Source organism: Falco punctatus (genome assembly GCF_963210335.1).
Source record: "Falco punctatus genome assembly, chromosome: 10".
In the NCBI taxonomy this organism is placed as follows: Eukaryota; Metazoa; Chordata; class Aves; order Falconiformes; family Falconidae; genus Falco; species Falco punctatus.
In genome coordinates, this window is record NC_137590.1 from 15,709,860 (window position 1) to 15,735,632 (window position 25,773).

The following is a 25,773-nucleotide window of genomic DNA, read 5'->3' on the forward strand; positions in this document are numbered from 1 at the left end:
GGGAAAGGGAGCCTTCATCTGTTAGCTCTTCTCCCCTCCTCTGTTGAATGTTTGATGGTTGCACAGCCCGGACAGGTCTTGGCACCAAAGGGGAGTCCAAGGGCAGATGCACCCTTGTTTCTCCAGCAGTGATATTAGTGTAAACACCCCGACGTGAGAGGTGAGAGCTCATCTGAGCTGTGGGCTACAGCAGCGGTTGGTTTACCAATGACCCAGCTCAGGACCAATGACCCAGCCCAGGACTGATGATCCAGCTCAGGAAGATGGAGCAGGGTCATGGAAGCTCCTTCATCTTGCTTGGAAGCTCATCAAAAGCCCGTTCAGATATCCCTGTGTTGTGCTGCACTTTGCAAGACAGACATCCTTGAGCATAAGTTCAAGGCAGGCTGTCGTGTCCCAGATCCCACAAGATGGCCCTTGCTGGCAGGTTCATCCGAGCAGTGAGTGTGCATCCCCCTTTTTCCAGGCAAGCTTCCCAAAGGGGTCATGTTTACTTGGATGTGGGACAGAGAGAGAAGATGGGGAAGTCAAAACGTGCTGAGCCCGCACCCTGGTCCCCTGGTTGTCACCTGGTACCGGTGCCCACTGGGGGCTGCGGCTGGCGGGGAGCAGAACCGGGCTGATGCCAGGGTGCAGCACTCCCAGGGAGCTGGGTGTCTGCCCTCCCTGAGGCTTGGGACATGAAAGCAGCTCCGAGGCTCGAGCATTCATCCTGCTGGGAACATGGTGACCAGCACCTTTATTTAGTACCAGTGGGCAGAGCATGGCAGGCAGAGCTGGAGCCTGCATCCTGTGATTTACCGCTTGGCTGGCTGGCTCGTGCTCCCTTCCATCGCTCAGGGCTGGCGTGTTAATCTGCAGCACCAACATGCTGGATAAATCAGCCCAAAGCACTTGTTCCCACAGCTGCCCCTAAGCAAGGGAGGGGCTTTAAACCCCCAGGGCATGAGCAAGGCAGGGGCATTTATTTCTTGCCATTGAAGGCTACAGTTGTTTTGGGAACATTTGTGTTCCCCCAGCACAGAGGCAGTACTGGGGCATTTCTGTGTTACAAGGAGGAGCTGAGGCCCACAGTGAGATAACAACCTGTTTGGGCTTGTGGAAGAGGGGAAGTAAACCCTGCACAGCCAGTTTAGTGTCCCTCACTGACATCCAGAAAGCTTTTCAGAGTAGGAATGAGCATCTTTCACATGACCGCAGGTGCTGGCCTTTCCTGGGTTAAAACAGGAGGGACTGTGGGGCTAGATCCACGCAGAGGGAGCTTAGAGCAGTGCTGCTGGGTCAGGCTTTGCTGCTGCTCACAAGGATGCTCGCCCCGGGGGCCTCATCTAGCCCTGACGCTGGGCCAGGGGGCTGTGGCACTGCATGGCGGTGGTCCTTGGGGTTGATCCGAGGGGGCTGGTGGGGAGGACCAGAGCAGGGGGGTTGCTCTGGGAATACTGACAGCCCCTGGCTCCGATGGCAGGACAAGCAAGGGTAAAGTCATGCCTGTGTCAGCTCATCCATCTCCACCGCTCCCAGGCTGCTCCCGGGGGAAGCGCAGTCTTTGGCAGCTCTGAGTAGGGTTGGAGGCGGATGCAATTCTGGAGAACAAGATTCCCTTGCAAAACCTGTAGGAAAAAAAAATATTAAAGTTCTTGGCTGAGAACCTTGTTTAAAGATCTTATCTCTGGCAGAGGAAATAAGGTCTTAATTCCCTCCCTTGCTGCTTGCCTCCCAGTGTGTCTTCGCAAGCGCTGGGTCCCCAGAGGAGCGCAGGCCATTAACTCTGCCAGGAAATGAGCTGGAGAGAAGTGGCTTTTGTTCGTGGAACAGAGATTGACCTGAAGCAGCTCCGGGTGAAGCTGCTGCCTTTGCCACGTGCGGTCCCTACTGCGGGGAGAGGCAGGTGGAACGTGCGTGGGATGGGCACCCCGCATCCTGTGCAGCTCCACAAATGTGCCATCGAGGCAGATCGCAGGCAAAAATTATATTTGGCTTTCTGACTTGGCCATCTTTCTTTTCTGAAGCCTTGGTTGGAATCAGGAGGGGGTTTGGGTGATGTTGCTCTCCCTGCTCCATCCCCTGGGTCCCCCGGGCAGGGCTGGCACCCCTGGGGCTGCAGAAGGAAGGATGGGGTGGCCATGGCTGTCCTGTGCACACTGGGGGCTGTGCTGCTCCCGCCCAAGCTGGCGCTGGAGAGCTGTTGGGATGCTGTGTGTGATGGGGTAAAAGGTACTTCGTGACAGCTCAATGCCACCCATGGATGGCTTTATCCGCCGTGCAGCACTGGGGCTGAAGTGTCCCTGTGCCAAGGACCCCCATGACTGTCCTGCAGCCAAAGAGGGGGACAGAGGGTGAGGAAGGTCCACCTTTCTGCCTCACAGTACGGTGGCCGGTGGGGAGAGCGGAGCCCCCACTCAACAGCGTGCCGGCTCTCATACCCTCACGTTTCATCGTCACCTCCACCCGCACAAAGAGCCTCGGCTGAGTCATCTCCTGGCTAAATGGAGTGTGTGGGCTTACCGCAGCTTTAGCTGTTCATCCTCTGCTTTGCTGGAGCCTGACACAGGGTAAAATAGAGCTATTCATCAATGTGGAGGTGAGGCAGATGAATGTCCTGTACCAATAAACCCGGCCTTGCTCTCCTCCTACCAGGTTGAGCAGCTGGTGTCTTGCTGTGGTCCAGCGAGGACTGCTTAAGTGGCTGCTGCTGGAGGCGCTCGGGAAATCTTAAAAGAAATATGGACTTATGTTTTGCACTGAGTGACTTAGTGCTCTTGCTGTAAAACACGGCGCCAGAGCCTCTGTGGAAAGGAGGCTCTCGAAAATGTTCCTACCGTGTGTGAAAGCAGGGAGGGAGAGCGAAGCCGATGGCGGCGGCACCCCACCTCTGCTCGCTGGTGTTAAATCCGTCCGGGGTGAGGTTGGTGCTTGCCCAACTGGCACTGGAGACCACAGCTGGCCTCATGGTCATGGTGGCTGCCATGCCCTTGCCCTGCTGCCTGGCCATGGCCTTCGCCATGTGCAGCTCTACCCTGGCACGTGCCACCACCTGGTCCCCACGGAGCAGCGGGGCGGGGGATGGCTGGTGCTAGGGTGCTTTTGTCAGCTATCAAGTACTTGAAGCGTCTTTGTGGTGCTCAGCAGCCCTCTTTGCATACAAAATAGCAGGTCTCCAGAGAGCTAAGCTGCAGTGAAACATTTCTCCTGGTGACTGACACCAAGCTCTCTCTGCTAATGATGTTAAAAGCTTTTTGGCTGCTGGTTGTGCCGTGCGGTCACCTGCCCTTACCAGCTTCTCACCTGCAGCGTGGCAGCACACGTGCAAGGTGGCCCAGGCTCACCCTCAAGCTCCTCCTGGATTTCATCTTTATTATGTTTACGAGCTAACGAGTGCTGGGGGCCGTGGGAGCTCACAGGGCACGGTACGTGTCTGGTCACGGAGAAGTACATGATGCCATGACCCTGGAGGTGGGCAAAACTATCCTTGTCACTGGTGCAGCTTAAAACAGAGCAAAGCCATGAGAACAGAAGGAGCCTGTCCGGAGGTGCAGCAGCATTTGTGCTGAGTACTTTGGGGGCGAGTGCATGTGGTAGGGGACAGCAGTGTGGCACAGCCACTCCCTGCAGCTGCACTTGTCACCAGGACAGGGACAGTCTTGGGGCTTGTCCCATACCCGCTGCCAGTGTGCTCCAGCCCATTCCCTGCCTGCAGGCAGGATGCTCTGGGCAGGACTGGGGAAAACATTTGAGCACCCGGGGTTCCCCTCACAGTGGGTGCCATGCAGTCGATGCCCCTCGGCCCTGAGATAAACCAGCTGGAAGCTGGGGGGCAGAAGGAAATGTGGCCTGGACCCCCCCTTGCCTGCCAGTGAGTGGGGCAGCTCTGGCACCTCAGCATCGCTCCAGCCGGGGCTGACCAGCCCCACTGCGATGAAAGGATCCATTTTCTGTCCCTGTCGGGAGTGATTAGGGAGCACAATGCTGATGGCCGTGCAGGGGGAGCCCGCAGCCACGTGGCCAGCAGCGCTGGGGCTGTCGGAGGGGGAGCAGGAGGGGAGACTGGCCGCTCGGCACGTCCCAGAGCGGGTGCTGCAGCTGCCCAGGGTCGCACGAGGCTGCGGGGCTGTTACACAAGGGCTGGCGGGCGATGGTGCATGGCCCCGCATGCCAGGACACCGTGTCCCATGCCAGCTCAGGGTGGCCCCAAGCTGCTCGACACGCAGGAAATCGCTGGCTGATGCTCCCCGGCCAAAGGAAAACTTCCTGCTGCTGCAGGATGCGGCTGAGCCTTGCTGTGCTTTTCCCACCATGAATGTCACCATGGCACTGGGGGTCCCGGCTAGAAATAGGGCTATGGGGGCTCCCAGCTGCTGTGGTTCTGGTCTGTGCATCTGGGATCTGCGGCAGAGCATCTGTGCAAAGGGAGAACACATTTGTGGTTACTAAAGCGGCGATTCTGCAGGGCACATTCCTTGCTGGGTTTGCAGCCACCTCCAGAGCAGGTGGCCAGCTGGGCAAGAGGCTGCTCGTCCTCTTTGCCTCCCAAACAGCGGGGCTGCGGGGGACGAGGCAGGACGGGGAGGCGTTCCCGCAGGCAGCGTGCGGCAGAGCCTGAGCTCGCCATGGCCTACTTGGTGTCTGCAGCGAGAATGGGGCTAATCCTAATCCAAGGTGAGGATAAATGGCCACAGGTGCCTCACGCCAGGGAACCACGTTCTGCTTGGCACTGGCCACCGTGCCTTGGTTTAGTGCCCCAAGCCCCCGGAGTCAGGCCGGTTACCCGTCCTGTGGGATGGAGCCAGAATTGCTTTAGTGCCTTGGTCTGTCCAGCTCTGCTCAGGGACCCTGCTTCCTCGCAAACCCGCTGCCAGCAGCATGGATGAAGACAAACGCACAAAGCTTGTGTTTCAAGTTGTGTGTGGCTTTTCAACCCCACCAAATAGCTTTATTCACACAATCGTTTCTTAATTTACAAAGCCTCTGCCACTCATACACATCAGGGTATCCACAGTGTTCAAAGAACTTAAATAGAACATCTCATACCAAGCCAAGTAAACCAAGTACAAAAAATAGATATAAAGTTGTTCACACATAGGTCCTAGATTACCAGCTTCTGTGCAAAAAAAAAAAAAAAAAAAAGAAAAATACAGATTCATTTACTAGTACCATTATCTTTAGTTTGGAGTCTGGGTTTAAGCCTTCTGCTCTTGCTAGCTCAGCACAGGAGCTGCAGGGTGAGGGGGGAGCCTGGAGCAGGACTGGGCCAGTACGCCCCTGTCCCAGGGCTCACCCAGCACCACTGGGGCCTCAGCACCCCCCAGCACGGCAGGGCAGCAGCTCCTCTGCAAAGCTGCTGTGCTTAGCTGGATGAATGAGCTGAAGGCCCACGGTGGGCTGGGCAGCTGCAGGTGCCAGAACAGGGACATCAAGCACTCCTCTGTGGCCCCTGCCCACTCTTCCAGCAGCTTGGATATCACCCTCAGAGATAAAAGCACTTGGGTAGCAACAGAGAAGCAGGATTTGTCAGGTCACAGCTGGAGGAGAGCATCTCTCTGTTCTTTCCTTCCAGCTGCGCCCACTGCCCCGACACCCACTCTGAAGTGGGAAATGCTTTTAGACCTGAAGGGCCACATGCTGGGATGAGCCCGGTAACTGACTGAGCAGCAGAGGAACCGCCAGCACAGCTCACCCCACCACCAGCGACAGCTCCCAGCACTGCCTCGTCGAGGGAGCCAGCAGCACGAGCATCGCTCGCATCCCATGGCCGAGGAAGCCAGCGGCTCTGCTTCCCAGATGCTGCCCCTCTGCTGAGCCTGGGACCTGTGCAGCCTGGCTGGTGGGATGGGAGGCTGCAAGGAGCCAGGGGAAAGCACGGCAGCACGCTCCTGTGGCACACGGCTGAGCCGGCATGCCCGTCCTGCAGCAGCATCGCCAAAAGGGAAGCAGGAGCCTGCCTCACCTCAGGCAGCTGTAGTGTGAAGCCTGGGCAGCGCACACCTGGGGGAACGAGGGAAAGCAGCAACATGTTTCCCTGCTCTCATTACCTGCAGAAAGCACAGGGAAACATATCCCAGTCCGTGCCCTGACGCAGCTGGCCCACGGTGCTTGGCAGGCTTAAATCCAGACTCAGTACTGCATACAGAGGAGACACACGACGCTCACAATGGAGGATTTCCACAATGATGGTAATGCTTGTTTTAAGTCTTATTGCTCCAGAAAGGCTCTGGGAGCCTCCGATATGTGAAGGAGCTGGGTCCTGAGGAGTAAAGGAAGACCACAGGGGTAACTCTTATCTGTCACTAGCACTGCTGAACCTCAAACACAGCAGCAAGGGGACAAGGGGGAGCTAATCTAACCCCTAAGGCTAGAGCCATCTCTGCTCTCTCCTCCCCATGGACCAAAGCTGGCTGGGAGATCCCCGTGACACCTGCATGATGCCAGCAGTGTCAGCCTTGCTGCAGGCTGGTACAGATAACATGTTTCCCAATCCTCCTGAGGCTTGGCTTGTTCCCCCCACCCACCCCATATCACTCTTGTAAACAGCATAGAAGTAAACAGTTTCATACAATTGCTTCCCCGGTACGGGCACCAGCTGTGTTCCCCACAAGCCTGGAGGGTGGCAGGGTTTAGAGAGGGTACTTGGCTCCCCCCAAACTGACCAGAGCACCCTCCCACCACCTGGATGCTCAGCCTCACTGCAGCCAGGAAGAGATGGAGACAGCATGGCCCTGGGCTGGGCAATAGGCTGCAGGCTCGGTGCCGCTTTCTTAAGCTTGACATTTCCCAGCAGCACATCCTAATGTCAAGAACATCTACAGCGGAGGGAGAAGTTCAGCCTGCAAGAGCTGGCCAGGAGCTGCCTGACAGACCCACCTGGGAAAAAAAAAGCCTAAACATCCTCCATCCCATAGCACATGCAGGTTTGAGCTGTTCCCAGTTCCCACCTTGTTCTAGAGGGAGTGCTGGTCTGGGCCAAAGTAACTGGGAAGAGAGAATGCTGGGAGCTGTAAACACAAGGCAGGTTCCTGTATAGTCTCAGGAGTTGAGCACAAAGAGCAGCAAAATCATCAGGGACAAATGCTCTTAAAAGGGTAAATTAATCAGGGAAACATCCATATTGGCCAAAGGCTAGCAGCCCTAGGACTCGTCCTCAGGAGTGTTTGCTAAATCCTAAATAAGGCACTACGGTCTAGCTCACTAACATCAAGCTGCTTTAAAAACACATCTGCAACGCAAAAGCTGAGGTGGAGACGTGTGGTTTGAAGATGGCCTGAAATGGTGGTGGACCAAGAGGGCTGACACTCCCAGGGCTTGCCTGGATGCTGCCTGCCTGCTCTCCAAACAGGAGCTGCCTGCCGGGCTCGCCCTGTCCCCAGAGAGATGGGTGACAGAAACCTCCTGCTAGGAAGCTCCCTTCAACTGGGATGTTACACGTGGCGAAGGGCCCTTCCAGCAGACAAAGCCACGTGAGCAGAGCTGGGAGATAAAGCCCTCTTACTGCACCTGTTCAAGCCATGGTTAGGTTATTACAGTTATAACAGTCAGGAGCAAAGGCTCTGTCAGGTGGAGGAAGGATGGCCCAATGATCAGGGCACTAATGCTGTACTTGTGAACTACAGGGTTCAGCTCTCGTCTCACTGCAAGCCCGCCCCCCCCTGCCACCGGGAGCTGGGGGAGAAACCCACCTGCAGCTTCTTGGCACAGCCGCTGTGGGGACCTGCTGCTAGTCAGAGAGGAATGAGAGCAGCCAAGGCACCATCCAGAGCCCCCGCGAGTGCTCTGCAGCCAGGGCCAAGGACAGCGCCTGCTGAGCAAACTGCTCAGACCCCTGGAAGGAGCCTGTACAGCCACAGTCTGACTATGGCCGGCCACATCCCACAGAAGCGTCCCCAGGAACAAACAGAAGAGCAGCGTGGGAACAGGGGCTTGGCGCTGAATTTGTGATGTCCTAACCTTCACAAGTCATAGACAGATGGTCTGGAGCCTCCTGGCATCGTCCTCGGAAGAGGGCCCTGGCCTTCCTGCAGCAACAGCCTTAACTTTGTGTCCTAGAACCAAAGGAAGAGGGGAAAAAAAAGAAACCCCTCCCTCCATTCCCTGCTTTAGCCCACCTGAATTTCCTCCATTTCCACTTATTCCCATGAGGTCAGCAAAGTACACTGAGTAGATACAAGGACAGGCAAGGAACAGTTCCCACAGCTGGGGACGAGGGGGGTAGGAGGGACCCTCTCCTGCCCGTGGCCCTGGCCAGCTCCAGCTGCAGTAAGGGCTGAGCGTCTGGGCAGGCTGTGAGTGATGCTGGGTCAGAGCAGCCCACTCCTCAGACTGCTCCCGGGTGATTTAGCCTGGTGAGAAATGTTTTAGTCAGTGGAGAACTTGCAGGGTGGATAAGAGGTGGTGCTTTGCATTTACAGTGAGCAAAGTCTAAAAACCGTTACCACAGGGTCAGCCCCTGAATATTAGTGTTGCTCTATATATAAACAAGGAAATCCAGTATTAACTGCTCAGCCTGAGGTTCCAATCTCCTTACCTGAGCTGTACTGCAACCAACCCTAACCAGCGGCTTTGCCTTTTGCTTCCAGGACATAGCCCTCTAGCAGGGAAAAGTGTTTCACGGGAGGTTAGAATCCAGCCCATGAGCCATTTCGGCCAAACCTCCTCTTCTCCCAAGCATTGTTCCCAGCTACTGAAGTCTGGCATTACATGGAACAGAGCAGTGGACTGCTTTCCATTTCTCTTCTATGCAGACAATGTCCACCTGAAAAAAAGTATTTTGGGGCTGCCTGTTGCTCTCTGTATGGAAAGTCTGTAACAAATGTCACTAGTGAAATCCAGGTTGGGGAGAACGAAGGTCTGCCTGTTGCAGCAGCAGACCTGCCTTACCAAATGGCTTTCCAGCTTGTTCATGCTACTCTATTCTAATGTCAACTGCCCACAGCCTGGGCAGCATCCACCTATTCAGAAGCTGCCTGGCCATGAAATTATTTAGCTGCTTGCAACACGTGGTCTGAGAGAGACTCACTTTTTCTAAACCATTGCACCGCCAGTGCAAACCTAGCAATCACTGTGCTCCCATTTCCCCTAGGCAAAAGCAACAGCTTTAAACCCAAAGTTGTGCCCAGCTGGACTGAAGAGCTGGTGCCTGGCAGCACACCTCGCTGCCAGGCTGCCAATCCCCACCTCCTTATGGAACCAGGTCTCCTCTAGAAACATCTGCTGAGTCAAATGGCAGTACAGGAGATACAGGGAGGGCTGGGCAATAGAAGCTCTGCTCTCTGGATCTTGTTTAAAAGTCTCATAAACATGACAATTGCCAGCTTGTGCTCTTCTACAGGCTCATACAGCCCCGTCCTGCATCCCCAGAACACCCCTTCCCAACAAAACCAAATAACACCCAAAGATTTCACATTGCCAGAGATCCTGCAGACCAGGGATCTTCCATATCATCATCTTCCCTTATCTTTGACTTCCCTCGTTGCACATAAATAATGGAGATTATGGGTCCCTGGTAAATAGACCTGCAAGAAAAACAAGAAAGGAGAGAGAGGTCAGGTATGTCAGTGGTTTTGTCCCAGTTACCACACTGTGACAACGTCCTGCCAGTGTTCCCGCTGCCACCTGACCCAGACCGCAAGTAGGGAAAGCAAGCAGGATCGCTAGTTCAGTGTGCTCACCGCACCTCTCCTTTCATCCCAAGCCCTAATCAAGCATCATTTGAGGGTCTGGGAGAACTCAAGAAGAGCGCACGCCTTCTCATTACACAGCCCAAACAGTCACTGCAAACAGCAGCGCCTACGAACAGCAGCACCAGGTGGAGGGTGCAATAGTAACTGGATTGGTGCTGGAGTCATCCGGCTGCTGGGCAGCAGGGCTGGAGGACACCACTGTGGAAAAGGCACCCACTCCCAGCGCCTTCCCACTGGTCCCAGTTAGTCCGAGATAGGTGTTGCAGCATCCCTCTGCTTTGTAGTGCTTTTGTTATTGGTCCAGGCACCATGGGTCTACACTCTGTTTACAGTTATTTCTCCCTCAGGAGCAATTCAGACAGCCCTGCACGGAGCACGCTGCCAAGGTCAGCCCGCATCCAGCTGCCCCAGTGCATGGGCTGTGCTGGGATGGGCTGAGCATCACCCCACAGCCCATAACACAGCCCCATCCTGTGGGGCTCACTGCGGTGATAGCCTGGCCAGAGCCAGGACGAGCATTACCACAGCAGAGCCCAGCCTTGAGGGTCCACATGATGCACCCACAAGCGCTGGCTCCCAGTCCTCCACCGGGAAAGGTGGAACAAGCTGACACTGGGGACACCCTGCACCACTCACCCTGTGCGGCAGCAGCAGCTCGGGGTTCTCAAGTGGCACTGCAAGAGGTGGTTAAAATCCATTTGGTGCAACTGAAAGCAGAGCAGGATGGGTTCACAGCATGGCCCTGCTGTGCTTGAAACAGCTCATGAGGACGCTCAGTGCCAAGGATTTCAGGGAAAAACAGGCAGATCTGTGCTGCACAGTCGCTGCTCTGGCCCAAGCCCCTGTGCACAGCATCCCCCACAGCCCCTATAGCACCAAGGGTCCTGCAGTGATTCATCTGCAGCCCTGACACAGCACCCTCCTGCGCTCTGAGGCTCGGGGATGCAGAAATTCTCAACCCCACAGGTAAGCCACCAACATTTTCCACACAGTTTATTCGCAATCCAGCAAATTCCCTGTGGACATCCCATCCAGCAGCAGCGCTGGACCCAGCAGAGGAACAGCAGAACAGCACACATGGCACGAATGTCACTTCTGTACTGGAAATACATCATCCAGGTATTCACAGGAGGTATTCCCCTCCCCAGGAGGGAGTGACCAGCAGAGCTGAGGCCAGGGGCTGTGCTGGGAAGCAGTGGTGATGGTTTGATGAAAGCTGGGACCCACCTGACTGACAGAGGGAGCTGGGGGTCTCCCCATTGCTGCCAGCTCGGCTCAGTGGCACCTCAAGGGCTTCCTGCAGTAAGGGACAGGGCTGGAAGTCTCTGGAACATGTGCAAACCTTCAACCCAAGGGGAGGGCCCTGCTTCACTCCATCACCCCAAGTCCTATGCACAGGTGGTAATTCTGCAGGACTTATCAGCAGTTTAATTTTTCCCCAATCTTGAGCTCTGAGCAAAGTTACATGGAAAAAATAGGGGATGAGTGTTCACCTCCCCCCGTCAGCAGGGGAGATCCTCTCCCACCAGGAACGAGCGAGGGGCTCTGCAGAGATGCCGAGTAAGAGCAACAGAGCAGTGGGAGAAACCTGCTGAAGGAAAACTGCCACTGCCCAGCAAATTACTCAAATCTCTCGGCCCTAGGAAATCTCATTAAAGAAATCCACGCCCAAAGAACACATTTCTAAAAGGGCTGCCTCTGCTGTTCAGAGCAGAAGCCAGGACAATGGGCACGTTGCTTTTCAGGAGAGGTTCACCAGGAGATGCTGCCTTTGCAGGCTGCAATCAGAAAAGCACCCTTCTGTTTGAGAAGGCAGGCTTACGAGAGGCACCAGGACATCAGGTCAGGAATTTTCTGGAAGTAGCTTCATTAGTAAGTAGGGCAGCATTTCTGTTTGTGCTTCCCTGGCATAGGAGCATTTTCAGGGAAGGAGCTTGCCTGAGCAGCCCCGAGCTCACAGCACTGAGACAGGAGAGCTCACTCCATTGATGCACACTGTTTCAGGAGTTTGTTCAAGGGCTTTTAATCCCTCCACTGACACCACTTATAGTTTTAATCAGCTCGAACGTTCATTCGGCATCAGCAAGATATGAACCAGCAGTCCCCAGAGTCCTCATCCAGCACCTAAGGAAATGACACTAATGTGTGGGTCACAGCAGAGATGGGAGATGGCAGTGCAGTCTGCGTGGTAGCTGAGGGCTCAGCGCAGGGCAGAGAGAGATAACCCAGCACCTTCTCTTGTCAGTCACGTTATCTGCCCCTGCGTGGGAACACAGGGTACCAGGGAATGGGGCTGAGGGCCTGCTTTGTCTCTTAAATCCTTCCTCATGCTCTCCTCATTTATTTGCAGCACACCCTTTAGGAGCTTCCTTAAATCCAACCTTAAATTCACAGGGGGGAGAGCAGGGATGGGGGAGAGCAGGGATGACTGCGAGCAAGTGCAAACAATAACACATCTGGCCAGAGGTGATCCAGTTCACCCTCAGGGCTTTGCTTCTCCCCAGGTAGAACCCAACACTGCCCAGAAAAATGTGCACACTCCGCAGTGTGGCCCTGCAATGCTGCACCCGCGGCTACAGCCAAGAAGAGGATCTGACCTTGCTTTTACTGTCCCATGGCTTTTATCCACGCCAAGACTAACAAACCACACCGAAAACAGACTGAGGTCAAATCCAACATTATTTCAGAAATGAAACTGCTATTATTTTCCTTGCCTTCCTGCCCTGTTCCTGGCCAGGGGGGTCAAGGCACTTTTACCACATGGTAAAATTTGAGTTGAGTGGTACTAACAGACAAGACATCACTGACAGCTCGCAGAGATGCTGCTGATGGGCTCCCCATCCCTGTCCTTCAGGTCTGAAATTCTGTAGGGCAGCAGTTTATCAGGAGCGGCTGGGCACAGCACCAGAGAGCTCTCGCCGGGTGCAGACACCGTCATGCAGGGAGAGCAGATGAGCTTGTTCAGCATCAGCTCCTGTTGCATTTTGAAAACGCAAAGAGAACAATGCAAATGCAAACAGTTACTTTCAGCTGCAACTGGAATGATCGGAACCAGTGACAGAGGAGTGCTGGAGTGAGTCAGGCTGGCCTTCACCTCAGACACCTTCCTGTCAAAGGCAGCCGAGATGGTGCAGGCTGCACCACGCCACGCACAGATTCCTGCCACTCACCTTGAGCATCCACTCCAAAGCCCAGACCTACTGTTTTATCCACAGCAAAACCATCACAGAACACGATCTATCAGAACAAGCTGCCTTCCACACTGATCACAACCATTGCAGATGGATATCCTACATGAACTAAAACTACAAAGTCTCTTAAATGCATAACTGCAAGTGGTGGGTGACGCTGCCACTGCTCTCCTTGTTTCTGTGGCTGAGACCACTGGTGCCACTCCAGCGAGCAAACAGCCCGTGCTCTCGCTGTACCTCACTCCTCAGCAACTTCTCTGAGGGTTGCTCAACCACACTACACAGCCCCACAGCATCAGAGCATCCCACCGAAGCAGGGTCCACGGGAGCCCCCTCGCCTGCCCTGGGAACTTGGAGGGCAGCTACAAGAGACACGCAAAGAAAACTATGTTCCCATTGTAGGAACGGAGGAGGGGGAGGGCAACCCCAGACTCCCAGTATGGACGTGGAGGGGTGAAATACTCCTTGGTGTGCCTGCAGGGACAGTGCCGGGCTATCCACGGCAATCAAGAGAATCAGCAGGTACTCGCACAATCCAGCCACTCCCTAATTGCACTATAAAAAGGCTTTTGTCCTCCTTGCCCAAAAGGCATGCTTTTGGGAGCAGCGATCTGGGGCTTTAGATAAACTTGCTGCAGAGGGTGGGGAAGCAGAAAGTTCAAATAAGATAAGACTTTCCTTCTCCCCACCGAAATGCTGCCCACCTCTGCTGGCCTTTACCGCCCCTGGGCAAGGAGAGCAAGGGATAAGCAGGCTCATCTCCTTCCCAGACACCAAGCCAGAAACAATTTCCCAGCTGAGAACTGACATTTCATAACTGCATTTTGGAAGGGTAACAGAGCATGAAGCCTGCTGACTGGCAGGTGCATGCAGCATCCGAGGCTGAGCTAAAGGCAAAGCTGTTGGGACATGAAAAAACAATCCTAAGGGGTCAGTGGCCATGCCAAAGACTAAGCAAAAATCTGACTGCCTGGGTCAGGAAGGGTTATGGTTTTCCAGGTTATGACATGGAACAAGGCTGAGCAGGGGCTGAAGCTGTCCTAGGGAAGAACTCCCTGCATGACCCAGCAGCCTATAAGCTACACGCCAGTGCCACAATTAAGCTGTAAGAGGTTACTTGAGTTTCTCAGTCAAATTACCTGAGAGCAGAATTCAGGCCCTGCTCTAAATCCTACTTTAGCTTCTCAAGCAGGTTTCTGATTTAAGATTTGCATTTACTAAGAGCCAGAGGCAGGCTGATAGGAATGCACAAAGCTACACTACACATTAGAAAAACCCTATAGGAAGGCACACCAAATATCCTGCTGCCCCATAAGCAAGCCAGAGGACTGCTCCCCACAGCACAAAGCTCTGGGTTTGCGGTGAACATATGGCCGGCGCCGGGCTCCTATCTGGGCCAAGCAGCCGCGCTAGGGATGCCAGGTTGCGTTATGCAAGCGCATCCCTCACCGCCGCAGCTGCGTCACCCACAGAGCTCTCGGTGCAGACTCACGGCTGGCTCCGGCCGCGGGTGGGTAGCGGGGAGGTTGCAGAAGGCAGCTGGGTTTTAAGCAAACAGCCCCCGGGTAGGACTGTCCCCTCGGTGTTTGTTATCCCTGCATGTACTGTTCTGCAGATCTGCGCAGGATGAGTTCTCCCCGCAGGGCGAGGGCTGGTTGTGTAACTCGGCAGCATCATGGCAGGGAGCAATGGCAGATGGCAGCGGGCGAACCCCGACCCTCGGCGGGCAGCAGCGCCCGCCCCAGCAGCCAGGAGCCCCACACCTCAGCCTGGCACGCAAGGTGGGGTGCCCTGCGCTCGCCCCAGGACCGGATCACACCCAGCTCCAGGGCTCCCATCTCTGCAGATTCGCTCCCCCACCCTAATCCCCAGCCCACACTTGCACTGGGACCAGTACCAAGCCCCAGCCCCAGGCATAAGCAGTTGCATCAATTACTTCCACTGGAGTCTTAAGGGTGTTAAATATTTTGCCGGGGGGGGGGGGGGGGGGGGGGGGGGGCAGATGGGACAAACCAGCAGTGACAGAACTAGACCTACCAGCGGGCCTTCCCATTTCTATATTGCTATTGCTCTGCATACAGCACAAAGCTCACCTGGGTGGGCACAAACGCACAGAGGGGACAGGCAGCACGCTGCTTTACGTGGGCTCAGGGAGAACTCAGGTGGGCAGCAATGAGGGTGTTTGGTTGTTGTTTTGTGTTTGGGTTTTGTTTGGTTTTGGGTTTTTTGGGGTTGTTTTTTTTTTTGTTTTTTTTTTTTTTTTTTTTTTTTTTTTTTAAGCAAAACTTGCCCAAAATATCCCCACCTTCCCATCACTGGGCTGCTGGAGGCTCATTCTCGGGCGCGGGCCAGGCACACAGCCATGGGCTGCGAGGGTGAGGGCTGAGTGTGTGCTGGCTAGGGCAGCCATTTCGTCCCTCTCTGCTCTCCCGTAGCTGGGATCTGCTCTGGTCCAGCAGGACCTGTGGGGGTTTGGGGTGAGGTATGGGCTTGGAGCCCAAGCTGCAATGCCAGCGCCCAACACGAGCAGGCTCCCAGATGTCTCCTGTGACCTGCAAGGGCCTGGTGGCTCTGCAGGAGCCTGAGAAAGGCCCTGGGCTGGGAAGACATCAGCCTCGCCCCTTGTAATCTGTATTTTTTCGGTTTCATTGAAGCGTTTGGCCAGGAGAATGCCTAGTAACAGCTCCTGTTTACAAACTGCTTTGCCATGCAGACACCACCTCCCAGTCCTTCGGCATCACTGGTTAATGACATCACCAGCTGCCCCACATCCTGGGGTCCTTCCAGACCATGTGTGACCACTCAGGCCCCTGGAGCAAGACCTCTGAGCTTGGGACTATTTAGGAACCAAGCTGGGGGAGGAGGGAAGGGACTCTGCTTGAACGGAGCTGAGGTCAGCCTCAGCACAACTGTTCTGTAAGCTTCCTTCCTGAGCAGACGGCAGGTCTACAAGTCTACAAACTCAGACACGGGGGACCAAAGCATCCTACTGGGTTTGGGCAACTGCAGCTCACACCAAAGGGAAGTCTTGGCTTTAGCAAGGAAATGAAACAGACCCACAAGACAGACCCCACGTGCCTCGTCGGTGAAAGCAAACAGCTTTGTCTGTACAGAGACAGACGTGCGGCTCCACTCAGTGCCTGCTCACCCAGCCAGCTGAGCCCCAAGGTGTCCTGTCTGAGTCTGAGGGGAAGGGGACTGTGCCAGACAGCAAGGTGCTCACAGCGCTGACCACAGAAATTATACCACACAGCAAAGGAGACTGAACTGGCAGCTCCTTCCCTGCCCCCGGGGAGAAAGAGACATACCCAAAAGAAGGTGCTCACAGGTCTCTGCCATGCACCAGTGTGTCTCAGCCACTGGCCAGGACCTCCAAGGAGCAGGGCTCCTGCCCAGCCCTGCCAGCTCCACTGGGCCTTTGGACAGCAGTGGGACATGCAGCTGCTAATTCTGTTTCCCACCTCTACTTTATTTTTGCAGTAGAATAGGTGGAAAAAACCTCAGAAGCAGCACTCTGATGAGTCACTATAGAAATAACTGGGAACATAAAAGAGTCTTTTGTGTCACAAAGTGCATTATCAGGCTGGTACAGCAGACAGAATAATAGAAAAACTGTGGATCACTTACCCAGCTGCAAAGCACAGCTGTGCCCTGCCCTGAATTTAAGCAGCACATGTAACCTGGTCCATTCTGGTTTCAAGCTCAAAGGCATCAGGTCGATCCTGCGGGTTAGCAGCCAACATGTCTTTCAAGAGCTGCTTGATTCCCTCAGACATGGAAGTCCTGCGTTTCTGAGGGATGTGCAGCTCCATCTTTGGGTTTTCTAGCAGCGCTTCCCCAACAGGCACAATCTCGGTCCCCTGCTTGATGTAGGTCCCCAGCAGCTCCTTCTTGGTCTCCGCATCAATGAAAGTTATCCTCTCAATCATGGCCCAGATGATGATGCCAAGGGCGAAGATGTCAGCCTTGGCGGTGTAGTGTCCCTCCCAGACCTCGGGCGCCATGTAGAAATCGGAGCCGCAAGCCGAAGACAGCCAGTACTTGTTCACATTCACATTTTTGTTCTCATGCCCGCCCTCCTTGCCCCGAGCAGTCAGGCCAGCACAGACCTTACTGAGCCCGAAGTCAGCCACCTTGAGAACAGGGGTGCCAGACTTCTCGGTGATCAGGATGTTGTCTGGTTTCAGATCCCGGTGGACAATATGGTTCTTGTGCAGGAAGGCAATGGCACTGGTCAGCTGCAGCATGAAGCTCTTGTTTGTGGCCGGGTCAGGTCTTCGTGAGAGCACGTACTGGTTGAGGTCTCCCCCTTCACAGAACTCCATGACAAACCACAGGTAGCAAGGCTCCTCTGCATAGCCCAGGATCCTCTCACCTAACCAAAAGGGACAAAAACAAGAGTGGGTTTTTCAGGCACATTACAAAATGTCCACACTGACTCAGCACAGGCAAGAAACGGGTCTGGTTTACATCAACAGTAAAGGCCTTAGGAATGTGGCCAGGACCTATCGCACCACGGGGTACCAGCAGTGATGCTGGCACTGCCATGGCTTCACATGCTTTAGGATCTCATCGAGTGCCACGCACCAGCACCACATTTATCTGAGCCCATTGCCTAGGAGGCAGCTCAGGGACTTGCTCCCAGCAAAGTGCAGGCGCGTGAGTGAAACTGAGCACACACCTTCTCAGGTGCTTGCAGGGAACTTGGAAGCAGAGAGTTACTTTCCTGCACTACTGTCAGGCAGTTCTCCCCAGGCTCTGACAGCCAAAGCAGCAGAGACTAAAAGCACAATTAGCAGCAAGTCCCCAGGGAAAAAAAAAAAAAAAAAAAAAAAACCAGTTGATGCGAACACCAGCTCTCCCACCTGAGCTCTGCTGCAAGAGGCAAAGGCTGGCTTGTACCTTACGCTTTACTAGTATAACTGCAAGTGAGGAGTAAATCACAAGTAAATCAATGCTGTGCCAGTACAGCCTTGCTAAGAGCTGTCACACCAGTGTCAAAGCCTTGCAGCATGCTGGCTCTTCCAGACTATATCTATGCATTTAAGCATTGTGTTTGTGCTAGAGGAGCTCTGCCACTTCAGACAGTTTTCCTTAAGTGTCAACAGGTCTTTAAAAAGAGGAAACTGGAGACCCAGGTAGCAAATGCTGAGCGCAATCTCAGCCACGCTTACAAATATAACTGTAACCTTGCTCACGAGTACCGCTACTCAGTATTATGTCCTGAACAGCTTCTTCCTTCGCCAGATGTTCACTGAGCTCTTCAAGCTTAGAGCATCGCTGGTCTAGCTTGGCTCCAAACTCATCTAGGTTTTACTCCACTATGCCCCTGCCCAAGCAAACCACTCTCCTGCACATAAGCTAGATCCATCGAGAAATATAAAAGCACCGTATCAGCTAATGGGGCCAGGTCTGCCACCGGTGCTCCCAGGGCATCCCCTCACAATGCTGTGATGCTCTGGGGAGCACCAGCAGCAGATCTGGCCCTGTCAGCTGATACCAGGATGCAAACCCTGCTGCCAGATCCCAGTTCACCTTCACAGAGCACCCAGGTGACAGGCAGAGCCTGCACACACAACCAGGGCATTGTTTTGCTCTAGGAACCAGTTTTGCTGTTTTTGTTGGGTTTTGTTTGTTTGGGGTTTTTTTTACCCTCAAGCATCATAAGGGAGAAGCTGGAGGACACCACTCGCCTCTGCCACAGTTAAGTCACACAGACAGACCCAAGTGTTTTGAAAGCAGTTAAGTAACTCCACCCTTCTGACAAAGTTGGGTTTTGTTTTAGCAAAGCCCTAGAGAGCATCTGGGAAAGCAAACTTCCAGCAGCAGGTAAAGCCAAGGACTACCAGAGACACCCAAGCCCTGGGCTGCCCAGCACCCGTGCCTGGAACAGTCAGTGATCAGTATGGGTGGGAATATTGGTTATTTGCACAAACAGTCTGTATCCATGGCTACTGCTATGGAAATGAAAGTCTGCACAACAGAAAGATTTGGCTGCACCTCCTTGCCCTCAGCAGAAGGTGAAGGTTAGCTCTGGGGGATGGGAAGGACCATGAACAGGCTGGAGATATGGGGACCTGGGTGCGCTTTGAGGAGCCAAATGAGAGACACACACACACCCACCCACCCCCAAGTGCTGGAGGGGCAGCACGCAAGGCCAAGGACCAACTAGGAGCAGCACAGGACAGCTCAGCTCTGGAGACCAAAACGCTGACCAGGAAAAGAAGCATCTCTGCCATGAGCCAAGACAAGCATGACCTCACGGGAACTGAAGCAGAAGCTCCTCATCCTGGGAGTGAAGCCCTTTGCACAGCCAGGACAGCTTCAGCTCACACCACTGCTGCCACCTCGGGTTTGCTAAATCCCCGCAACGTTGCAGCAGAGCACAGGGCTTTGCTTTCCTGCTCCCCCCAGCATCCATACAGCCCCAACGTGGGTTTGGCTCTTCTCAGCCAGGAAACACACCATGATGGGGAGCATGGCAGATCCCTGTGCCCATCATACATGGCCAGGAGCATCAAGAATATTCACACAGCAGCACTGCTGACAGCCCCTTCCCGCAGAGAAGTGGCTCAAACATCAGCTCACCAGCAGCCAGGACCTGCTGTCTCTGACAAGCCAAGGTTTGTTTTTAGCATAACTAAGGCTCTGATTTAAAACTTGGCCCCTGAACCTCAGCAAGCACAGGGAGGATGCTGCCGACCCAGCGGTAGCTGCAAGCACCAGGCTCTTCGCTTTGGGTGGAGCACTGCTCAGAGAGGCTTAAGCCAAGAGTAATATTTCCTCATTTTCTTTCTATAATCTGAAAGTGTTTTAGTTGTTAAATCATCTTCCTGCCTTCAAAACAAACAGCTTTAAACATAAAGAGATGGCAAACAGCTTCCTAAAGCTGAGATGTTAGCAAACTGAAGTCAAGCAGCCAAGAGCTAAAGTGATGCAGACAGCAGGCAAGACCTGTTCTCCATCACAAAGCAAGCATCCCTGCATGCTCCCTGCCCCGACACCGGACTGGACAACATACACTAACCTCTCCATATTTGCAGCAGCCCTCCTACAACCCATCCTGGGAGCTCATTAACAACTTGCTAATTTGCTTAGCATGACAGAGTGGAAAAAAACCCTTACTGACAGAAGAACCAACATCCCCCTCCCCACCATTGTGTGTAACCTCTGACTCCCCCCACGCAAAGGGGCTGTGCTAGAGAGATGAGAGCCAGTGGCACAAAGCCTGGGTCCACAGGCTGATGGTAACATGTGTGAGTGATGCCAGGGCAGCCCACAAGTGAGTCTGAGCACTGGTGGCCCCACAGGTGACGTGCTAGGAAGCAACACCTTATACTTGTTCTCTTAATAAGACAGCTCTACCACTGCTATGGGCACATGGCCACGCACAAGCCTCGAAAGTGCACATGTATCAGGACACCAAGCACATCGCTCAAGTATGTGCCTGTCCTCCAGGCACAGTGCCAGGCTTTCAGCTTCTTTTTTGCTCTCTGTCCCTAAATTTATTATTCCACATCTCATTAAAATGATGAGGATTTGAGCTCTGCACTGTAGCTGAGACCCAACATCGCCTGGTATCCCGACAGTTGTGCTCCCGATTCAGAAGGTCTCCAACTAATCCCCCCTGTGCCCTGAGCCCCGGCATGTTGGCACAGCATCTGTGCTGGCCTGTAAATAGCCCAGCTGCGGTCGTGCAGAATGGCACGGCAGCACAGCTACATGTCGGCTACCTCAGCTGGAGCGACAGCACAGCAGCTCCACGCACACATCTCATGAGCTGCAGGCAGGGACGGAGAGCAACTAGACCTGGGAGGCTCATCTAGCCCTAACTTTAGGTTTGAAAATATTTATTGGTGCAATATCAGACCCAAAGCTTGGGAAGGCAACAAGCACAGCCTCTGCTGGAGCCTGTGGCCAGCACAACACAGCCTGGGGGGCAGTCAGGAGGAAGGCAGATAGAGGGGAGAACACGCTCTGGTTTGGGGAGTGAAACTGCTACTCTCAAGCCTTGGGATGGAGAACCCAGCTCTGCTCCCCTCTTCAGAGAACTGCAGCAGGACCCAGACAGGCAAAGCCCTCCCCACAGCAGGGAAGTCGGGGTCACCTATAGCTGCACAAGAGCTTTCTCCAAGCCATGCCACCTCTTCTTGGTGTGTGCAACATGAGAAAGGAGTGCAGGAAACACCTGTACCTGCCAGAAAGAGCTTGACTTACTACAGCCAGACATGCACACGAAGGGAAGAGCTGGCTCCTCTCCCGAGGAGTTGTGCCTGCAGGAGCACATGAAGGAAGAACACAGGCTACACAGAAATTAGGACACTGTCCTTCTTGGGAAGGCTCCCTTGGGCAGTTGTGTGTGGAGTGTGAAGGGAGAGCAGGATCAGGTCTGCATGGGGTAGAGCCAGGCAGGTCTGGACGTGTCACCCCCGAGAGCCCAGAGGGGGACAGGCAAGGCAGGGGCAGCCAGAGCCAGAGGTTTGCTTGGAAGATGCATCTCAGCAGCCTTGCACGAAGTCTGTGCCGGGTACAGGGTTTAAAGGCTGCCTACACTAGGGGGCTCAGCTGGGGGGCAGGGGTGGGCACAGGGAGACCGAGCTCACCCCAAGGAGTGTTCGGGAGTCCAGGCATGCAAGTTTGGGGAAAGAGGGTTTGGGGTGAGCTGGTTATGGCAGGTTGGGGGGGGGGGGCATGGGGGCATTGAGGATACAGGGCTCTGGTATTTTTCCACACCTTCACTGCACTTTGGCAGAGCTGGGTCTGACAAGCAGCCAAGGGAGCAAGGGGAGGGAGGGAGCATTTCAGAGATGTCACCATCACAATCGTCAGCTGTAGCAGAAGAAAGTGACTCCTCACAGTCCCACAACGCTGCTGAGGGACCTCAGGGGAAGGAGGGAGCGTCAGCCCAGGCTGCAGGCACTGGTGCTTCCAGGGCTGTCCCCACAGAGCCAGCACTGGCATAGGAATGGTGACAGGAGAGCTTGAAGAACAGTCCCAAAGCTGTAAGAGCTTGAGGGAACAGGCAGGGCACCGTAACAGGCTGCAGCCTTGGGGTCCTCAGAGGAGATGGGATGCTGTGCATCAGGTGTCCCCTTGGGGACCTTCACTGGTCTCTGGCCCGGTCACACCAAGGGACATGCGTGGGCTGTGGGGCAGTTCAGGGTAGTGGAGGGAGCCCCAGGACTGGGGATGTAACTGAGGAGTTAAGTGCTGGCAAGGGGTGCAGGGAAGAGCTGAGGGCAGCACACAGGGACAGTCCCCAGGCTGGGTCTGAGCCTGAAGATGACAATGGGGTCCCTCAGGAGGAGGGGCACAGGGCTGGGGGGCTGCAGAGGTGTAGGGCACAGGGAGGGACCCCATGGGCAGGGCACAGGGCTACTGAGGCACAGGGTGGGGGCTTAGGAAGGGGTGTCCCTGTGAGCCACACACAGAGGAGGAGAGAGTAGTGGGGACACAGCAGCAGAGCCCAGGGATGCAGCACAGGGCAGGGTGCAGGACAGGTGATGCTGGGCAGAGGTCCCACAGGGGTGGCTGGCAGCAGAGCAGGGTGCTGGGGCAGCAGAGGGACCCTGTGGGGGAGCCCCATGGGGACACATGGAGGTGGGTGATGGGAGCAGCAGGGAGCACGCCTGGCCAGGTACCCCGGCAGTGCAGGGAGACCCCAGGGCAGGCAGGGGTGAGAGGAGAGCCCAGGGATGGTTATACTGGAAAAGTGGTGAGTCAAGGTGGAAGGAGGGGTGTCGTGAGAGCTGGGGGGAGCTGCTGAGAGCAGGAGATGCCAAAGAGGGATGCGGGCAATGGGGTCGTGCTCTGCAGCCAGGGACCAGCAGCAGCACCTGGGGTGTGGGTGGCCGGGAAGGGCACCCCAGGGGCAGGAAAGGGGACGACCCCAGGGGATCCCGCGTGGCTTATCCCCGCGGGTACCTGCTGCGGGGGCGCTGGTGACAACGGGGAGGTGGCAGCCCCAGGGTGCTCAGCAGGGGGTAACCGGGGGGTGAGGCTGAGGGGACACCCCGGGAGGGCGGCGCTGGAGCAGAGCCCAGGCCGGTGCGGGGGGTCCCGGTACCTTTGAGGGAGGTCTCCACGAGGCGCAGGTAGAGCTGGCTGCGCTTGTTGCCGTGGCTCATGCGCTGCCCCAGGCCGTGCCGCTGCAGAACACACTCCTCGAAGCGCACCACGTTGGGGTGCTGCCGCCGGAGGCTCGTCAGGGCCCAGAACTCGGCCAGCGCCAGCTCCACGTTCTCGGGAGCGTCGCAACGGATCCGTTTCACCGCCAGCCGGGCGCCGCTGCGGCCCGACACCGCCTCGTACACCACGCCGTAGGCCCCGCGGCCTATCTCAGCCAGCAGGCTGTACCGTGGGGCGCCGCCGCCGCCGCCAACCGGGCCGGGCCCCGCCGCCGCCGTCATGGGGCCCCGCCGCGCCGCCCGCCGCCGCCGCCGTCCCGCCCTTTGTGTCCCGCGGCGGCCGCCGTCCGCCGTCTCCATGGCACCGCCGCGGGCCGCACGCCTGCCACCGCCGCCCCCCGCCCCCCCCTCGCCCGGGAGCGCCGCGCCGGGGAGCGCCGCGCGGGCGAGGGGGCACGCGCCGCCGCGTCGGAGGGCGGAAAAGCGCGCCCTGCCTGCCCCTTTAAGCGCTCGGCCAATCGCGGCGGCGCGGGATGAACCACCGCGGCGTCGGGGGAGGGGGGGGGGATACGGTACCGGCAACCGGCCTCCCCCCAGCGGCCGGGAGGGCGGAGGGGGCGGCGGGCCGGCTTTCCGAACCCGCAGCCGGTAGCCGGGGTGCAGCGCCGCCAAGGATGACTCAGCGTGGCGGGGGCTCAGCGCGGCAGTCGGACCTCCCACCCCCCCCGCCGCCGCCGCCGTGGTACGCGCCGGCCCAGTGCTAACAAGCCGGTCCTCGGGATGGTGGCGCCCGGCGGCGGCCGCCCCGGTGTGTGTGTGTCCCCTCCCCGCCGAGCATGGCAGGGCACCGGCACGGGTGGGGGGGCGCGGCGAAGGGAGGGACTCGCCCGCGGGGCTCACCTGGGGCGCGGTGCCGGGCTCCGGGCCGGGCGCTGCGCGGCGGCGTGTGAACGGGCGGGGCGGGGCGGCGGGATAAAGTGGGGCCGCGCGCCCTGACGTAACCTCTTATGTAACGGCGGCGGGGGGCGGGGGGAAGGGGTCACCCGTCCCTCTCCCCCCTCCCACCGTCATCGGCACGGCCGGTGCTCCGGGGGAGGGGGATGATACCGCATTTTAGGGGGGTGATGCCCCGGGGGGGGGTGATGCCCCGGGATCCGTGCACTGCGTGCAGGACCATGAGGGGCGGCGGGGACCGGCTGCCCCCCCCCCCCCCCCCCCCCCCGGGGCTGCAGCACGCCCCCTCCCCCAGGATAGCGGTGCTCCCGGTGACTGGGACCCCGGCTCCCCGCGGGGCCGCTGCAGCCTCACCGCTCCCCGGGCGGGCAGCGATGGGTGCTGGGGTCCCCCCCCGGCCGGGGGCTTCGCCAGCGTCAGTCCAGCCCGGGCAGTGCGGGGGGGGGGTGCGGGGCGGGGCAGGTTCTGCACCGGGCTGGGGACCGGGGGGGGGCAGCCGGCAGCCCGCGGGGCTCGGGGCTCTGCACGCCGCTCCCCCCGTGGGCTTCGCGGGGGGGTAATAGCCACCAACCCCCCAAACTTCATTTTCCAGCCGCTGCTCCCCACGATTCCCGGCCGATTCCCAGCGCCGCCGTGGGTGCCGTTAGCAGCCACCACGCTGCGGGCGGCCAGGGAGCACACCCACGGAGCCGGGTTACGGACGGAGCAGCTCCCAAAATCACCGTTTCTGGACTTGTTCCTGAGCGGTGCTGCTGCGCTCGCCAGCCCGCAGCAGCTCTGGGCTGTGTCATACTGGTCCCCCCACCCCGGCAGGGATGGAGACCCCCAGTGCCCCCAGCACCCAGGGTTTGGCGGGGCGATGGTGGCTCACGAGCGGCTTGAACTCCATTTGCTGTTAAATGGAGCCGCTTCACCTCCTGGCCCTGGGATGAGGGGGCCGGGGGCGAGGGGTCCGGCGCGGTGCGTGCCGGCGGCAGGGATGATGGCAGCAGGGTGATGTGCAGTGTTTACGTGGGTTCTGCTTTTTTGTACCGGCATCAAGTGGCCACTTGTGCCTCCTGCCCACGCAGGGAGGTCACCGCGTGCCCGCACGCGTGCCCACCTGGGCTGCGCGGTGACCTCGAGCCACCGCAGCGTGACGCAGGCAGGGGCTGAATCGGCTCCCGGTCCCACGCTGCTGTTCTGTCGGCTGCCGCGGCCCCCGCAGCGGTGACCTGCCCCTGCTCTGCGCTGCCTGCCTGGCATCTGCCTCCAGATCGCACCCGAGCAGTCGTCGGAGGTTCGCTCCGGTGATGTCGTGATTGATCGGAGATCGCGTGGCTCCTGTGGGTGGTTGGAAGAAGACCCCCAGGCTTAGCCCACCCCACAGTTCTCCCCACAGAGCAACTGAGACCTCTCATGCCCCGCAAAATGCATCGATGCATCCCTTGCCCCACAGTGGGCAGCCGCTGCAAAAGGGCACCCTGCCCTACCCATGCAGCCGGCGGTTGCTTTGGGGCCAGGAGGGAGAGGGGATGTTTTAGGAGCTTCTGGAAAAGCCCCGTCCCACTGAACAGGAGAAAGCAGATGGTGCTGGAGGAACCACAGCGGAGCACCTGCTTCCCTGTGGATGCTCCTGCTGGCAGTGCTGGGTCACTGTCCCGCTGCCTGGGGACAGCCCAGGCGGCCGGCAGAGCTTCTCCTGCCTGTGGGGACAATTTATGCCATGGCAGGATGGGGGCCCAGCACCTCGAGGTGCCCTGTGTGGTCGGGGGGTGAGTCCCCGGGGACAGGCTGGGGGTGTCGGGGCAGCGCAGCAGTGCCGTCTGACGTGAGCTGCCATCAACTCCC

General features: G+C 57.0%; 1 protein-coding gene across 1 annotated transcript; it reads right to left on the reverse strand.

The window, feature by feature from the left end:
- Nucleotides 1-4,885: 4,885 nt before the first annotated feature.
- Nucleotides 4,886-23,404, reverse strand: STK35 (serine/threonine kinase 35). Its single transcript, XM_080404272.1, has 3 exons — nt 22,929-23,404; nt 16,490-17,237; nt 4,886-9,503 (listed from the first exon to the last, which is right to left on the reverse strand). The coding sequence occupies exons 1-2, from the start codon at nt 23,347-23,349 to the stop codon at nt 16,525-16,527; spliced, it is 1,134 nt and encodes a 377-aa protein (XP_080260398.1). The 5' UTR covers nt 23,350-23,404; the 3' UTR covers nt 4,886-9,503; nt 16,490-16,524.
- Nucleotides 23,405-25,773: the final 2,369 nt, after the last annotated feature.

Coding starts and splice junctions, on each gene's coding strand:
- STK35 (XM_080404272.1), bottom strand. CDS start 23,349: ATGGAGACGGCGGACGGCGGCCGCCGCGGGACACAAAGGGCGGGACGG. Junction 17,238..22,928: donor CGTGGAGACCTCCCTCAAAG/GTACCGGGACCC, acceptor CCTTTTGGTTAG/GTGAGAGGATCCTGGGCTAT.